This window comes from Amaranthus tricolor, chromosome 7 (assembly GCF_026212465.1).
Source record: "Amaranthus tricolor cultivar Red isolate AtriRed21 chromosome 7, ASM2621246v1, whole genome shotgun sequence".
Classification (NCBI taxonomy): Eukaryota; Viridiplantae; Streptophyta; class Magnoliopsida; order Caryophyllales; family Amaranthaceae; genus Amaranthus; species Amaranthus tricolor.
Window position 1 is genome coordinate 27,602,171 of NC_080053.1, and position 19,677 is coordinate 27,621,847.

The 19,677-nt window shown below is 30.1% G+C and overlaps 1 protein-coding gene and 1 non-coding gene across 2 annotated transcripts; one reads left to right on the forward strand and one right to left on the reverse strand.

The window, feature by feature from the left end:
- Positions 1 to 3,692: 3,692 nt before the first annotated feature.
- LOC130817492 (myb-related protein 308-like) lies at positions 3,693 to 6,776 on the reverse strand. Its single transcript, XM_057683227.1, has 3 exons — positions 6,394 to 6,776; positions 4,826 to 4,955; positions 3,693 to 4,491 (listed from the first exon to the last, which is right to left on the reverse strand). Exons 1-3 carry the CDS (start codon positions 6,524 to 6,526, stop codon positions 3,867 to 3,869), a joined length of 888 nt encoding a protein of 295 aa, XP_057539210.1. The 5' UTR covers positions 6,527 to 6,776; the 3' UTR covers positions 3,693 to 3,866.
- On the forward strand, positions 4,562 to 4,635 carry TRNAN-GUU (transfer RNA asparagine (anticodon GUU)). Its single transcript has one exon. It is a non-coding gene; the product is annotated as a tRNA-Asn (tRNA).
- Positions 6,777 to 19,677: the final 12,901 nt, after the last annotated feature.

Genomic DNA, 19,677 nt, shown 5'->3' on the forward strand with positions numbered 1-19,677 from the left:
ATTCAATAATAACAACAATGTTAGAATCTGTATCTCTAAAAATTAGAATTGGTTTTGGTTAATAATCATGGAATGTGTTTAAGTTTTACTGAACTGGTTAGAATTTTAAATATATTAATGATCAAATTTTACTATGTTTCAACTTAAAATTCAAATATAAAAAATTAAGAAAGTAGATGATTTTTATAATATTATTTATGTCCCTTTTAATTTGTGTTACTTTATAATTTAGTTTCATTGATTTTGCTTTTTTTTTTTACAATGATTTCACCTTTTTCTTTTCATCTTAACAACAAATATATTCCCTCTTTATTTTAACCAATTATTTCTATTATCCACTTGTTTTTTTGATATTTTTTTACTCAATTCTCATCATCACTAAATTTCAATGCAACTTGTGCAATCTGGAAGGGACATAAGGGGTATTTAATAGTCTAATAGAAGTTGAACTTTTATTTATACTTTCTTCATTTTTTTTAATTGCATAATAGTTAGATTTCAACACTATTTATCAACCAAATTGACTTTCACATTTTAGATAATCTTTTAAGTTAAATTATAGTCATATGAAATCTTGTTTCAATCGTCTCAATTCAAAGTTTATTAATTTCTCATTTCTATAATTTTTTTGATATGTTTAATTAGAGATATTATAATTAGAGATATTAATAATTTGTGTATTAGATGGTGTGAAAAAGCAAACGATGCAAGTATAAAAAGAAAAATAAAGTAATAATCTTTGTAAGTTCATAATTTGAAGTATAGGTTATTAGCATAGTAATTAGTAATTATAATGATACCTTTTAACACTTTCTAACAACAAATTCATGCGCAAGTAATGATGGAATGTAAAGGACGAAGGAAAAGGCAAATCACTGCATTTAGTCATGCACACTATATTAGATTTTTTTTGCCTACTAGAAGAAAGCCAAAAAGGCTTATAGAAATACTCCCTCAATTTCAAATAGTATTCTTATTTTTTAAATTCGTCATATTGATTTTATTTTATTTTTATTTTTAGTGATGACTCATACTCTTTCATTTAAATTTATTAACTCATTTAATTTATTTTTCATTTACACATTTCTCAACTATTTTATAAATTATACTTTTTTATCAGTTTTATTCATTTTTCTTGAGTTTTATCTTATTTATGCCGAATTATTTTTAATATATTTTTATTTCCATTGGTACATTTCCTCTAGAAGACCGGCCCATCTACCCAACAACTTAGTAGTAGTGTTTGGTAGGCAAAGTAGGTACCATTTTTCTACTTTTGTTACTTCTAGAATCCCACTAGTGGAATTTTATGTCCATCACTAGTCATTGCTCATATAACTTTTAGAACCATCTAATTTCAAATATGTGTGAAGAAACATGAATTACTTAACTAGACAACTTTATAGAAGAAAGTTCATAAAAGATCAATAAGATTGTAAGATTGGTGTAATAAGGGGAACTAAAACACTCGTAAATAAGATTAATCAAGTTAAATGTAATAAAAAAACAAAACCATAATTGCAAAGTATAACGAAATTTTACGTAATCAAGATTACGTTCTCCTTGACTTTTCTTTACAATAGATAGATTATAGAGTTATCCAAAAAAGTGAAGTGAAGTGAAGTCACATGGAATTTAAAAACATACGACGCTACGACAGGCAAAGAAGTGCTCTCTCGAGCACAAGAGTCCTCTTCGTCTATGAGCACACCCGAGCACCGACACCCAAAACATTATGGCTTAAACTTGATCAATGTTCCTTGAACATACATGTTGCTTACCAAAACATTATGGCTCAAACATTATCTTCTATCCACATCTCTTCAACAAACCACAACATAAATATAAATCATAGCTCACCACAATACACCACCATATAAGTGCATATTCACAACATGCACAGATTACATACATGCCCTTCAAATGGATCACAAATTCACAACATGTAAAATTAAATTTTCAACTTATGCCGTTAAGGGGAACCTTTATCACTCAAACTCTTATACTTATGTTAGACTTAGATTTATATATCTAAGTGTTCCACTTGACAATTTTTTAACAAAGTTCGATATTGTTGAACTACAATTAAGTTTTCGAGTGTCATATTCATGTTCGAGTATATAGTAAAGTGTTCAACACAGGTACTTGAGGTAAAATAAAGAGTTCGAGTAACAAAGAAAACAAGGTAAAATCTCTACTAGTTACACCAAACAAGCTTGATAATCACTATCAAATACTTATATAATCTAATAAGATTGAGAAGAATATAATGCTAATTAATACTTGTATATAAATTACAAAAGAATAATGAGACTCCCAAAATTTGACTTAATAGAAGAGGCATGAAAATGGTTGTCTATATCACCATAATGACGTGTTCCACCTACCCAATAGGATTAAGCATGGCTTGCTTACTACTCACTAGTTGTTGAATTTTTCAATCAAATGCTACGTATAACAAAATAGTACAATAATACGCAGTAAACAACTTTAATAAACTATATCAACATGTTGACATTGAGGATTCTAAATTCGTGGGTTTGGAAATTTTGAGACATAATTTAAATATGATTCGATTTAAAAATAGTACAAAAATAGGTTAAATTTAACCGTTCTGACCTATTTTATTAATTTTGTTAACCTTTTTATTTCTATCTTGTCATTTTTTATTAGGACTCATTATAATTCTGATCAATTTTTGTATTTTGAATTAATATTTCTTTGTCTATTTTTATAAGAAAATATTATCTATAAAAATAAAACATTATTTTATGCTATATAATTTTTGTAAAAAATTAATGATAAAAATGAATTTCAATATACTCTTGACAGATCCAACCTAGAATTTATTTAACCTAATTTGATATCCACTTGATTGACTATTTTTGACAGGTTTACTTTTGAGACATATCTTAGTCTACCGATCATCTCTAAAGAGTATGAGTATTAAGTGACTTTTTTTAAAATTATGTGAAAATCTAACCTAAAATCTTTATATAAAAATTAAAAAAAGTAATATTTATTATAATTGAGAAAAAGACTCAATTCTAGAGGGACTTAGTTTGATAAAAAAAAATGTTCTAGAAAAAAAAAATTATATAAGCAAGACTTTCTGCTTGTACTTCCATTTGGTCTAAAACACGAGGAGCAAGCGTTGAAATTTAGAAGACATAAAGAAAAACAAAGTGAAGACCGTCAAAGACTACTACTTACTCCCACATCCATGCTTCCATGTTGTGCATGTTTTTGATAAAATAGATAACCTCAGTGACAGCAATGACAACTAGTCCGACTCAAATTACATATAATATATTTTAATTTTATTTCAAGTAGACTTGAATATTTTTCAAATTTGATATCGCTTGGACTTGGATTTTGTATATGACATATTCTGAGGCTTCAACTATTACCTCAATAAGCTTTTAGCTAAGTTGGTCTCTTGACAAAATATCAAAAACCAACTGATATAAGGTTACGAATTCAAATCTTATTATCAACCCCTCATTTCAAGTATTGGATACTTGCATAAACAGACTAATAATACTTCTGGCCCAAAGGGCTCTTGACCTCTCGTGTAAAGGGTCGAGTATAATAAAGTATATAATATATCTCAGGACTCCAACAATCAGCTTAATCTTTTGATTGAGTTCCTCTCTTAACAAAAATGACTCAAATATTAGCATACATTACTTTTACTTTTGTTTTGATCACATGTTTTTAGGCGGCGACATTTGCATAAATAAACAAAGTCTCTAAAAGTGGTGTATTTTTTCTCCGACCCTGCTTGTAAATTGCTCCAAAAGAAAGAAAGAAGACATTCCAATGATCAATGTAGCTAGACTTATAATAAATTCATGAAGAATTAGCTAATTCATACTAATAGGCATAGTACAATTACACTCATTTTCTTTATTTTGGAACCCTAAAGTAGAACACAAACAAGCACTCCCTAAAACATGGTATCTCATCATGTAATGTTGTTGATTCTTCATAACCTCATGATTAGATGAAATCTTGGAAGAATAATTAGGAAGACTGATAGATAATTCAAGATTAATTTCTTTGTAACCTTCTTCAATGGTCACAATACTACTATTATTCGAATCTTCATTAATAATATTGGAAGATTTACTAATAATAGTAGGCATAATACTAGTGCAATAATATTTTTCATGTCCCTTGTCAGTGGTTGTAAAGTCGTACTCCAGATTCGATCCATGCCCAAAATGTAACGTTGAACCTCGTACATTGATCAATTGAAACGTGTTATTGTTGTTGCTAGTATTTTTATTGTGATAATTGTTTGTATTGAGTTTTGTTAACGCATTTGTATTGGTGGCGGTGTTTGGAGTCGTATTGGCTGAATTTTGTCGACGATGAGTTTGTGGGTCTATACCACGACTAATAAGCTTTCTTTTGATGTGAGTGTTCCAATAATTTTTAATTTCATTGTCTGTTCTTCCGGGTAATTTGGCAGCAATTAAAGACCACCTAAAAACAAAAGAAATTGTATTAATTAAGATTTGATAAATAAATTAATTAGGGATGATATAACAAGTAAGCTGGAATAGCTCAGTTGGTTAGAGCGTGTGGCTGTTAACCACAAGGTCGGAGGTTCAAGCCCTCCTTCTAGCGAAACTTACAAGTTTTTTTCCTTTTGATCAAGTTTTTATGATTTTAATTTATTTCACTTATGGGTGATTAGCATTCTAAATTTATTTGACTTATATGTTTTTTTTTGTTTTGACAATAATAATAATATTAGAGTCTTAATCCCAAAAAATTAGAATCAACAAATTAAATGGAAAAAGAAAAAAGGACATACTTGTTGCCAAGCAAGCTATGGAGGTTGATGATAAGTTCATCTTCTTCTTCGGTGAAATTGCCTCTCTTGAGATCTGGTCTAAGGTAGTTTATCCATCTTAATCTACAACTTTTTCCACATCTTTGTAAACCTGAAAACATTAAGAATTAATGTTAAGAACATATTTGTAAGAAGATTTAATATATTTTTGTACATGGTATATTGAGGGAAGGAGAGCATTATTAGGGTAGGAGGAAGTGAAAATTTAATCCAAAATCGTACCCAAAAAGAAATAATACTTATTTCATATAAGACAATTCCTGATTATCTATCTATAAATGTCCTCTTTATAACTCATGTATAGAGTTTATAGCATTTGTAAATTTATATACTAGTATCGTTTCACAAGTATGAAGATATAGTACAAAATTTTATATAGAATTCATGTGTATAGTAACTTATTAATACTCCCTCCGTTCTTTTTTAAGCTTCTACTTTGGGTTTTTCACACATATTAAGGAAGATAGAATCTTTGGATTGTAATGAGTATTATTTTAATTAAATAGTAGTGTGAAGTAATGATTGTATTGGAAGTATGAGGTTGTAGTGGGTATTGTTTTAATTAAATAGTAGTGTGAAGTATTGATTGTATTGAAAGTATGAGAGGGAAAATAATTATAAATAAAAGAAAAGGAGTACATTAAAAGAAAATGGGGGTTTTAAGGGGTAAAAGTGGGATAAAAATTTTCTAAAAACAGAAAGTATTCTAAAGTGGAAGAACTTTTAAAACTATCCGTTATAGTAATATGGAAGATTAAAAAAGAACGGAGGGAGTAACTGTTTATTTTTAAAAGCCACACTTATTTAAATTAACTTTTATATAAAAAGAGAATGTATAATTATTAAACAAAGGAGGATAGTATATATTTAAAGAGGTTATTTTTTGAGATTTCAATTTCTTAAGACAAATGTAATAGTATAATTTGAATTTTATGCGAGTGGCTACTCCCCTCATCCTTTTCCAACACTACCCTCCCTATCAACTCAAATGTAATGAGCAAGAAAATAAAATGTAGAAGAGGCATCATGAGCTTTTTTTATGCGATAAGGTCGTAGATTCCTCAACAAATAAAGAGAAGAGAAAATTAATATTTTCGTAAATAGTAAAAATTAATTAAACTTTTTTCACACAAGTTATCAAAATAATAATTCTCAACCACTAAATCAAATTTATAATTCTCAAAAAAATAACAAAATTCCACTGATATTTAAAAACCCCAAATACAACCCTTAGATAAATTATTCTTAAAACCTAATTTTAATTGTCATAGTTATGAATTATTAACCTCATATTGAACATGTACGCATGAAATATATCTCGATTAGAGCATATATCATTCTTTCACGAGTAACCTGGGTTCGACTCTCACTAACCCCTCGATCCCTTTCACTCGGCCTAACATGTAACAAAAAAAGTATGATATACAAAAACGATTTTGATACCATGTTATAAAACCAACTTAACCAAAAACGCAAACTAATGATTGGACCCCAAAATATGTTATATACTCTAACAACTAAGTTCTTACCGGCAGCTTTAGGAAGAGATCTCCAACAACCTTCACCATGAACTTTGATGTAATTAATAAGACGTTCATCTTCCTCTTTAGTCCATGCACCTTTATTTGTATGTTCTTTCTCACAACATGGTGATCTTCCCATTTCAATTATTTCCTTAATAATTCTTAATCTTTAGCTTTTAATTAATAACAATAATCAAGATAATTACAAAGCTAAAGATTGTTAGCTAGGTTTATGAGAATTATAAAGCTAGCAAGCTTTAAAGAATTCTACTATTAATAATGTTGTTGGGTATGGGATATTGTGGTTGGGGAAATAAGTTAATTAAATAAATTAATAATATTTTTTTAAAAAAATGTGATTAATTTTGACTAAGTTGGTAGAGAGAAATAAAAAAGAGGACTATTTGGTAGGTAGCCCTACTTTTTTGTGTAGTTGTGAGAGTTATATCTTTCTCATTCTAATTAGAGTATATTTTATACAACTTTTTTTTGATTGAATAGTCTAATTAATTACAACAAATTTAATTCTTGCCGTTGTACCTAAACTTCTTCCATTAATATTGTTTCTTTGTGTTTGTATTTTCTTATTACTTTTTACCTCTCCTGATTTTCCTCGTGCATAGATCATGACTAATATTTTCCCATGTTACTATTAATAATATAATGTTAAATACAATACAAATTAATTAAAAATAAGAAATTTCTATGTATGATAATAGAACTCTTTACTTTGTTGATCACCAAATAGACAGATTATTCGATTCACTATTATATGAATATTATGTGATCAATGTGTGCCACTAAAGCTAATGACAAGTTTTACTGAACGAGAATTAGATCAAATGTTACATTGATCATAATGTTGGGCTTTAGAAAGGATTATAGTATAAAGATGGGAGCAATTGAAATGGTAATGCTATGATGGATCAGTGGTCATCACCCAAGAGATATCATTCGTGACGAAGAAATAAGAAAGAGTTTTGGGTCGCAAATATCAAGTAAAACATTAAAGAGAATCTTTTAAGATGTTTTGGACATATTTAGCAAAGACGGGGCATTAATACACCGGAAAGAAAGATAAAATGTTAAAACTCATGAGATTAAAAAAGAGAAGTGCAGGATTGAAGATGACTTGAAAAAAATAGATAACAAAGGATTTAAAATTACAGATTCAGATGATATAATCATATAAAATAAATAAATAAATAATAAGAAGAAGAAGAATCTATGTATACTCAAGTATGAGGACCTCATAAGGTATTGTACTTCTATTTTTTTATCGTAGGGCTGCCTGAGAAAAGGAGAAGACTATTTGACAATTAATTAAACGGTTGTTTCATATTTTTATATATTTAATGTCGAAGTTGAGCATTGAAAAAACTACAACCAAATAGTGTATACATATATATATATATATATATATATATATATATATATATATATATATATATATATATATATATATATATATATATATATATATATATATATATATATATGAATTAACTGCAAGAGCGAATTTGTGTATACAATGAGCATAAAATCACCTAAAAAGTACTTCATAGTTATATTTGTACAATAAAGTAATAGAATTTAACAAGGATCAAAATTTTATAATAGATATATTTATTTAAAAATAATATATCCGTATTTCTCATTTACCAGTTGAAACATATATTATTTATTTTTCTAGAAAAAAGGTAGATTTGAATTCTCACCATCTTCTTCAATCAACCCACTTTGTAGCAAAAAAGTATTGATGATGTTAAAACTCGACAAATGCTGAATGTAACATCACATACCTGTTCGTTCTTAATGTTTTGGCTCCATGCTGCATGCACATAAAAATTTAATATAATTATTACCACCAAAATATATTAATTATTTTATAATCCCTTATTATTAGAGTTAAAACCAGTAAAATTAAAAAGGATCGTGAATCATGGCACTATAATCAAGTTCTACTGCTGCACGTATACCACACAATGGTTGCTCACTAATCACTGATAATGACATTTTTTATCGAATACTCCTTACATTTCAATAAATTTGTTTTATTTTCATCTTAATTCGTTTTTACTTTTAAAAATAATCTCATCACTTTTATTGTGATATGTTGGATTGAGCTTTAAAAATGATTGATGGACTACCTATAAATATAAGGTTCATCTTTTTTAAGTTAGCCTATTTGCTAAGAACTACACAGCTAAGCGTTCATGCTGGAGAGCAATCTTAGGTTAGGTGACCTCTTAGCCAGATTGCTTTTCGGGTGCACATGAGGAAGGCACCAAAATGCGCTGGAAAAACTTATGTTGGTTTGTGGAGTCAGTCTACAATCATCATGAGTAGATAGTTAGTCACTGACACTGTGATGGGCTCAGGCTTACTTTATATTTTCTTTTATTTCTAAATATTTTACTACTTGAATCCACTATACAAACTTTTTAATCTCCGTGTTATCTGTAAATGACACAAATTAAATGGGACGGATGGAGTAAGTGGGGTTTTCCTTTTCCTGATTTCATCACCTGAACCAGCAATTATTATTTTAATAATTTTTTGGAGTATATATTAGTACTTAGTTTCTAGAAGGTCTTAATTAAATTATTTTGTAATTTAAAGAATTAATTAGCTTAAGGTTGGTGAACTACCCTTTCTTTCAAGTCCATGCTTTTTAATATTTCATTGTCACCATGTGGGCCATTATTATATATGAACCTTACAATATTAGCACTACCATCAATATATCTTGTCCCTCCTTTCTTACCTTTTTCTTTAGTGTTCTAGTAGTAGTAATAGCCTAAATGAGTTATATACTATGAGATATGAAATATCTTGTTATTTTAAGAGCTATTAAGATGTTAAGCATATAATTTAGTATAGATATTTGATGTATATTAAGAGTTAATGGAAATGTGTCATTAAGGCTTAATGGAAATGCTATAATTATTGTACAAAAAATTATATCATACAAGTTGTCAAATTTCAGATGACATTCTGTTAATTATCCATACAAATATCACAATTTTAGTGGGGCAAAAACTACCTATGTGTAAACTAAATAAAACTTGGATAAAATAATAAAATTTTTTTTAAAAAGATAATTTACATACTAAAAGAGTTTTGAATTTAAACTGTTTCTAACGTAATTTTGCATTTTTTTTTACATTATATACATTAAAATATTTGATACCTAATGAACACATATGTAAGGAAATTATCAAATGCAATTTGACATTAATTCAATTGTTAAATTTTACCGCCTTATAAATAGTTGTTATGAGAAATTGTCAAACAATAATTTATTTATAAATCTATATTTGGTTAAATATATATGTTTACTTGCATCATTATATGCATCTAAATGTCTATTATCAAATTGTTAAATACTAAAATTTGAAATCTGATAACAGATATATAATTTAACCTTTATTTATAAATCAAAATTTGAAAATGTCGATTCTTACAAATTCGTGCATTGCATGGCTTTCTATACTAGTATGCTAATATTAATTACAAAAGTAAGGCAACAAGTTTGTAAATCTTGATCTTAACGTCTTTAAATGATACCATATAAAACGTATATAAAAACTTTTCTTAAGCATTATTTCTCTTATGATACTTGATTTGAATAGCGTGAAATAAACTTAGAAATACATGTTGGAACAAATGTACTTTAACTCATAGTATGTTAAAATTGCCGCTAGCTAGAACACTATTAGTTTTGACATTGAAGAGTTGCTTGCATTATATTGGATCACTCTCTTTTTAGACAATAATAATAAAGGCAGAGCCTTAATCAAAAAAATATAGTCAATTACGTGAATTAATATATTTCTCTTTATGAACCAATCTTTAAATAAGTGTGCACCACTTGTTCAGTTCAACCCAACAAGACTAAGTATAAGATCATTTAAAAGTAAAGATGCCATAATGTGGTCTAAAAGATTGTTTGAGGCATTAATTCCACTTCATTTTGACTCACAATTTTGATAGAGTATATAAAATGTCTTGGGTTTTTAACAATCAGTTAAGATCTTGTTGAGTTGGTACATGACAGAAGTTCATGAGTTTGAATTTCATCAACCCTTTATTATAAAGTGCATATTTAGTATCATGTATAAGGAGAGCATATACTACATCAAGGCTCTCATGTGAGGGAGCGTGATTCAATATATAACACATCTCAGGGTTTCAACAATCAGTTTAAGCTTTGGAGTTAGTTTTTTTCCCTGTTCAAAGAAAGCTGAAGCGACTCCACCTAAAAGGTTCTAAGTTTGATGATTATTTTGTCGATGAAAATTAAAACTGATCTACAAGTTTATGTAATCGATTATAGTCTTTGTGATTAAGGCTTTGGCATTATAGTTGCCTTTACGATGAGTTTATTCCTAAGTTTCTAGAAGGCATAGTGTCAATTGAGAAACCATATGCTTGCTGCAATAAGGAACGTTAGCTGCATAGAAGCCTGATTTTACAAAATTGGCAATTAACCCTTAAGTTGCTAATAAAACAATGGCTCGCTTTCTAATTGGCCTAGAACCCACAATAGTCGGAAAGGCCTTGGCAGTGCTATATAGTGTTATTTGATCTATTTTAAATAATAAAAATTAAGAAATTTTGCTTGTTAAATTTGAAAAATATGCCAAATTTATTAATAATGCAAAAATTAAGATTTTACCTCTCACTTAACAAATTTTCTAGATCTGTCACTAAAGGTAAAATTTATTTATTTTAGAAGCATTATTTGAATTGTCATGCTATGGTATTGTCTAGTTTTTGTGGCCTTGTGAAAATTTGTCTTCGCGATGTATAATGGGGCGGTTCGACCCAATATATCAAGGGTCGGGTTATTTTTAAACAAGTTATCAATGGATCGGGACAATAATGAATTGGATCATTATTGGGCTTTGGTGTAAACAGATGGACTGGGCCAGTTCATTATTGCACTTTATTGTCTTAAAATAAATAAATATTATTGGATTAACTATTTACGGATCGGAGCGGATCAAGTCTAAATGGGCTTTGACTCGCATCTACCCAATTTAAATTTTTGACTCAACTCAACCCGTTAAAATTTTGACTGCTTGGCCCGTAAACTTTGACCTGTCCCGCCCTACCCGATTCGACCCGATGAATGCCTCTAAATTTACCATCTTTAAGTCAATGTGCATTAGATATCCTGCTGAAAGACAAGGAAATGAACAACTTTTCTTGTGAGAGGCTAACTGCTAACTCTCAAAGCAAACTTAATTTCTTCGGCTAGTCTCTCGAGAGACGTATCTCAAACCCAACCCATTAAATATTAATACCTATTTACTGTATTATTAATGCCTACTTATATTATCTTTAATGCTTACTTAGTGTATACTTAATGCCTATTTTCAATATCTTAAATGTCTACTTACATAATTCTTAATGCTTACTTACAATATTTTAAAATATATATAATAAGTCAGCCCAATTAAAAATTTTCTCTACAATTTGTGTAATTTCTTTATTCATAGATGGACCGTGTTCCTCATCTGTGACATGGGGACTCAGTATCTTGCAACGAGGCTAAACTGCTACGAGGTTTTCGCAAGGTATCCTGATCGAAATTAAAGTCGAGAGTTCCGAAACATGTGGGCTTGTGCTTGATCTTGTAGGCTTGATAAAGCTACCGCGACCTTTAACAAAAATTTAATTCGCCCATCTAGCATTGGATTTATTTGTCTACAAAATGAGTTTCTTTTAAAAAAAATTACCAAAATAAGTTTTGGGAAATTTTTAATACAAAAAATAAGTGTCTTTGTATTTGAACTTGAGGTTATAGTTTGTTCATTGTTAGTAACAACAAACAAGAGAATAACATGTTAAAAGTCAAAATAATTACGACGATTTTGTTTGTTATTACTAACAACGAACAAAAGATAGATAATGTCTTAGTTTTTGAAAAATAAAAAAAAAAAGATATTTGTCATTATTAGGGGTGTTCAATGGGTCGGGCCCCCATTTTGAGCCCTTGTCTGTCCTATTTTTAGAAGTGTTTTGTAAGGGCTAGACTGAAAATGAGCTGAGCCTAAAACGAGCTCTGTTATAATTAAAATAAAATGGGTTATAAAAGAGCTCAATAAGGATCGAAAACGGGCCTTTGTAAATAACATAATTAATATACTACCTCCGTTTCTTTTCATCAGTCACTCTTAGTTTGTAATTTATTCTTAATCTATGAATTAAAACATAGTCAAATGAGATCTTGTTTGATTCATCTCAACATAAAGTGCATTAATATCTATTTTTATAATTTTTAATTATGCACATTTAAAGAGATTAAAAATTGAATTAGTACATTGGCAAATAAGTAAAAAGCAAATGAGACATTTGAAAAGAAACGGAGGGAGTATAAATTAAATATTATAAATGACAATGTCAATGAGTATTATTAATATTTTTTCAATTTAATTATTATAAATGATAATTTAATTGTCATAAATTGATAAATGGGGATTAAAATAATTTTTAGTAATAAAAATGGGTCGGATTGGACCGGGTCAAGCTTTCAAAGCTCGGCCCATCTAAAGCCCATATTAAGTTTAAAGGGCGCTTTTTTTACCCGACGCATATTTACTTAAGTCTAGCTCTGCCCTTATCCGGCCCATTGAACACCCCTAACTGTTATGAATAGTGAACCAACAATTGGTATATTTTTTCCCTTGTAATGGCTATGACATTGTCTTCGTTTTGTTCGCTGTTAAAGGGTTTAAATTTTATTTATCAGTATTTTTGTTTGAGGTTAGTAATAACGAACAAATATCTAACCTCATCTTTGGCATAAAGATATTTATTTTGAGGATTAAAATTTTTTGTAGCTTATTTTTTTCAATTTTTCTAATATGGTTCCTAGTAGAACAAATGATAGTAAATATAGCACATCAAAATTATTATTGGTTAAATATACTTGAGATAGATAAAATGTATAGCATATTTTGTGGCTTCAATCGTTAGATTAAATTTTTCGGTTGAATATTTAGCGTTATGTATGAAAAGAGTATGTGTTGCATCTATATTTATAGTTTAAAGAGCTCTAATAGAAAGAGGTATAATAGAATCTATAACATATCATAGGACTTTTACCATAAGCATAAACTTTTGTTTAAGTTGATTAATTAATATACATAATATTTATTCTATTGTTTAAATTGTTCGAGTGTTGAACGTGATTTGTTAACATGTAACGATAATATGGCATTACAAAATAAAACTGTTGGGGAAAAAAAAGCAATTTATGATGAGATAGAATTCGTCATTGGAATTAATAGACTACTACCAAATCTACCTCTAACTTATAAATACATTGTTATGATTCGTACTTGAGTCGAGATGATGAATCACAATTTCTTGAAGAAATGCATTCATATCGTTGAATGACTTTTTAAGCTTTAAAAAGTTACATCAATATTATGTAAACATTTCTTTAAAAAAAATATTATGTAAACATTAGTATAAAACCCGTCCAGATACGGTTATTAGAATAAAGATGTAGAAGTATTAAGATTTTTAATAATGATATAATTATATATTATCTTTGTCAAGTACACATTAAAAGTTTTGTAATCAATATAATTATAGAAAAAAATTTGGTCCTATTTAGTCAAGAGCAAATTCCCATGAGGTTAGTGATGAGTTCGATCACTTGATCATGCATGCTCTATCTTGCACTCTTGAGAGCGAAGATGGGAGTTTTATGAGGTATGGACACATATGTTTTGGGTCACTTGATCAAGTAATGAATGATGATGAGTTGGTGTGCTTTAATGATGGGAAGGCACAAAGTTTGGGAAGCTTTAAAGGCTCGACCAGCCGAGTTGAGAGGAACAAGTTGAGTAACGGCTCGAGCCAAAGAAGCAGCAGATCTGTGCATTTTGGATAGTCAATCGACCGGTCGAGCTAGGACGCTTGATCGAGCAATATGCAGCACGAGTAATCAGTGGCCTTCTGTTTAAGTCATGTTTTTGTTTGGGCTTTTAATATGTTTTATGACTATATAAGGAGCCTTAGAGCATCATTAGGGTTATGTGAGTCAAGCTAATACACTAGAAGCACTAAGTTTTATTCAAAAGAGCTCTTCATTGTATTAGTGATTTTGTGAGAGACTACTATTAAAGGTGAGGTCTTTGCTTTGAGAGATTGTTCTTGAAGCTTGTAAGGTGAGTCATTAATGTAATGTTGATTAGATTAATGATAAGATACTTGATTTGAGGGGGAGGTATCATTAGATACCTCATATATTGTGTGTTTTGTCTTCTCTATTGTTGTGCTTTGTTTTTAGTGTTTTCTTTGCACTTGTTTGTTGCTTATTTCTTCACCATTGCCACAGCCTATTCACAACAATTGGTATCAGAGATTTAGGTTTGATTTGTGGATTGTTTTGTGGGTGAAAGTTAGAGTCTTTGGTGGGGAATCAATATGGGTGATGGTGCAAAGTTTCATATTCCATTGTTTGATGGAAAAATAAATTTTTCGGTGTGGATGAGCAGCGTAGAGGACTTGTTAGTGCAACAAGGGATTGATAATGCTCTTGAGAAGAGCAAGCCCACAACAATGGATGAAGGGAAGTGGGTGGCCGTGAAGATGAAGGCGGTGAGCACTATTAGGCTTGCCATTGCACCTGAAATCAAGTACAACTACTTGATGGAGACCGACCCCGGTGTGTTGTTGGAGAAACCTCAAAAGATGTATGTTTCAAAGTCTCTTACCAACAAGTTATGCTTGAGATGGGAGTTGTATCAACTCATGAAGGAGGATGATACAAGTATGCAAGATCATATCAACACATTAAATCAATTGGTGTGCCAATTGTTGAATGCCGATGAGAAGCTTTTCGATGAGGAGAAAGCCCTACTACTCTTGGCTTCACTTCCTAAGAGCTATAAGAATATATTTCAAACGTTGCTCCTTGGGAGGGAATCTACCACACTCGATGAAGCTTTGGCGGCGTTGAGGGAGAACGATAGGTTTATGGAGAGGCATGATGGGGAAGATAAGAAGGGGAGTAGTGAGGCATTATTTGGTGAGGGCTCAAGAAGAAGAGCAAAAGAGAGGGGTTATCAAGTAAGGAGAAAGTCTCAAGGGAGGAGTGACTATACTCACAAGGAGTGTCACTATTGTAAGAAGAAGAGGCACATTCGAATGATGTGCAAGGAGATGAAGGAAGACCTCAAGAAAATGAAAGACTCGAAGGTTGGAAGAAGAGATGGTGAAAGTAGTGGGAGTGCCACTCTAGGTTTTATGGTTGATGATGACTATAATGGTGCGCTTCTTGTTGATGGTGGAGTGACTCGTAGTAAGAAATGGGTGATTGACTTCGGTTGCTCATTCCACATATGTTGTGAGAAGGAAAAGTTTCTAAGCTTAGCTATTGTGATGGAGGCCTTATCACCTTACCTAATGATGAGAGGGTGTAGGTGGAAGGTATTGGTGAAGTTTTTATTGTGACACATGATGGTGTCAAGAAAAGGCTAGGTGGTGTGAGGTAAGTTCCTAAGCTTGAGAGGAACCTCATATCACTTGGTAGGTTGGAGTCTAAGGGATGTACCTTCAAAGGTAGTGGTGGGTTGTTGAAGGTCATTAAGGGGAGCATGGTGCTCATGAGAGGGAGAAGGAGTGAGAGCAACTTGTATGTGCTACAAGTTGAAGGTGGTAGCCTAGGCCACATTGATGATGGTTGCAAGTCACCTAAGAAGGTGACATTTGATGATGGTAAGGAAATTGGTCTTGAGGGGGAGATTGTTGAGTCAAGTGCCAATTCCCATGAGGTTAGTGATGAGTTCGATCACTTGATTATGCATGCTCTATCTTGCACTCTTGAGAGTGAAGATGAGAGTTTTATGGGTTATGGACACATATGTTTTGGGTCACTTGATCAAGTGATGAATGATGATGAGTTGGTGTGCTTTAATGATGGGAAGGCACGAAGTTTGGGAATCTTTGAGGGGTGCTCGACCAACCGAGCTAAGAGGAACAAGTCGAGTAACGGCTCGAGCCAAAGAAGCAGCAGATCAGTGCATTCTGGATAGTCGCTCAACGGGTCGAGCTGGAGCGCTCGATCGAGCGGTATGCAGCGCGAGAAATCAGTGGCCTTCTGTTTAAGTCACGTTTTTGTTTGGGCTTTTAAGCCTTTTGTCCTAAGTCTGTCTAATGTGTTTTATGACTATATAAGGAGTCTTAGAGCATCATTAGGGTTATGTGAGTGAAGCTAATACAGTAGAAGCAACTAGGGTTCATCCAAAAGAGTTCTTCAATGTATTAGTGATTTTGTGAGAGACCACCCTTAAAGGTGAGGTCTTTGCTTTGAGAGATTGTTCTTGAAGTTTGTCAGGTGAGTCATTAATGTAATGTTGATTAGATTAATGATAAGATACTTGATTTGAGGGGGAGTTATCATTAGATACCTCATATATTGTGTATTTTGTCTTCTCCATTGTTGTGCTCTGTTTTTAGTGTTTTTCTATAACAGGAGTAGCAATATCAATACATAACTAACATTTAATAATAATGTTTAATACAAAAATATTGCGAAAGTCTCAAAATGCCGAACTGTTTAAAAACTTTCAATCATCAAAACCGAAACTGTTTAAAACAAAAGTAAAATATTACATCTGATAGCTCAAAATGAAAAAAATACATCATCATCAAGTCATCAATAAAGATATAAAAAGCAGCTAAGTTCTCGATAGATAATAATTGCTACGGCTTAGATCGGAACCTGAACTAAATCTTACAAAATGCCGCCATCCATGATATAGATGACAGCCGATTGAATCGGTCACCGCTTAACACCGAGCATAACTTCCTATCCAGCTCAAAATACGGAAATTATACGCTACATTTACAAAATAATAAATTTAAAACTTATACTTAATTGACACCACCGTATACTTTTACCATATTCTTTTTCTGTTCCATACTTTTAAGTCATTAAGATACCAGACTCGATTCTGACAGAAGTACGTTACTACCATTTATACAATTTGGTAATCTTAACACTTAAATAAGTTTATTTGGTTAATATTCATAACCATACCATACATCATAGCATTAACACTAATCAAGTTTATCACTGATCAACAAGCACATCAATATGACACTTGATATATGTAAGGGTCTAGTTAGGTGAGGACCGTCCTAAACCCTAGCTGTGGTGGGAGTCGTCACCCCTCCAATACAATTTATGCTCGAGCTCTACAGGACAGGTAGCTAACCCCCTGTCTTACACCGCATTTTATGTGCCGGCCAACACGAGCGCCGGGATTTTACATGCCGGTCCATGGTTCAACATTACCTTACTATCAGGGTCATTCAATCAATATTCATTCACACAAGTACATCACATTTTTATTACTACAATTTGACTTTAACTTTGACTTTGATCAACTTAGGTGATAACCTCTTTTATATAATAAAATTTTTAATTATAACGTAAAATTAACCTTCATGTCTTTTTTGATGGGAAACTTTATGTCTTTATACATTCATTATTAAATTCTTACACATTAAATTTTATTTATAACTTTATTCTAATAGTTCACTAAATTCACACTAATAATGTAATATTCTATTAATAGTCTCCAAATTAATATTTTCCATAAGTAGCTACTAAAATCTATTTCTCTTTAAATAAGTTCCCAAAATTTCTAACTTTACAATAAATAAAATTTTATTCTCTTCAAAAAAATCATATATTCTAATTAAAATTCAAGTTAAAATTGCATCATTTTAATAAGTTTCCAAAATTCTACAACTTCACGAAAAATCAATATTTCAAGTTTAGAAAAGTAAGTAAACTTATTAGCTTTGCAAAATTCAACATTCTAGTTATAAAACAAATAAAACTTATAATTTCACAAAATCAATATTTCTAGTTTTAAAACAAGTCAAACTTATAATTTTCACAAAAATCAACATTTCACACATAGTTTGAGTGGCAAGTATACTAAAAATACTTTTATATCATTCTATATAAATTTTAGTCAAATGGTTAATAGTGATTAAAAGTTACTATTATGAAATCTCATATATTCAAGAAAAACACTTCAATATTTAATAACTTATAAAAATTTCTCAAAAATATCTTTTTAAATTGTTATTTTATCATTATCACAAAAACAGTCATAATAATTTAAAATAGTAAATCAAATTCTTTTTTTTTTTTATTATATGATAGTGGCCGAATGGCCTATGAGTGTTTTGGACCCTTTTCACATGAAAAGAATGACTTAATTTAATTTATCATACTAAATCCTAGATTTAAATAATTTAACATAACCACTTAAGAAAATAAAAACTTTACGCAATAACTTAGAAATTCACTATAACCTTAAAGATAAACTTAAATCTCAAAATAAAGTAAAAAAACAATATTCTTCATATAACCATACTTAATAAAAAATAAGTTCAGAAAATAACTTACTACCTTATAAACTAATTTGAAGGCTAACATAAACATATTAAAAAAGTTCTAACATAAAAATTCTTAAATATAATAACACTCCTAATGTAACACATAACTCATAAACATACTAGCATTAGTTTATAATATGAATCATACTTAATATCACTAGAATATAATTTTGCACCCAACTTCTTAAACTTGTTCAAAGATTATTAAATTAACATACTAAAAAATACTTTTAGCATATACACATACTTAATATAATCTTGATCATAATTTTATTAAACTAACTTCCTAATAAAACATATTAGCATCTTTCATACTTTGCATATCATAAATAAATATAATGTAAAATTCCACAAAAAGAGTAGAGCAAGAAGTTATACCATACTAACACCAAGGATTAGTACTAAGTATTAATTAGAAACATAATAAGAAATAAGACCCTCCAAGATAGATAATAATGCTCCAAAGATAATTAATCCAAATTCTCAAAATAATAATGATCTTCTAAGCTTCCAAAATAATTAAATCTAAACTCCATCCATAATGATGATGATTTAAGCTAAATAAAGAGTGTTCTAAGTTGCATGTTTTTGAATTTCTTCAACTAATAATAAAAGTATTAATGTAGTAAGATTTTACTGAAGTGAAAATATAAGAAAGAATGTTAGAAAGATTTGATGATGGTGGAGTAAGTGATCTCATGGCTAAGGGGAGTATTTATAATGGGTTTGGAAAACTTTGTAATTCATTAGATTGTATGAAAAGGAGTGTTTGGAGTATAGAAGAAGGTTAACTTGTGTAAGTGATTTAAAGTGTGTAAGTGAATGTGTAAGAGTTGGAGTGTGTAAGTG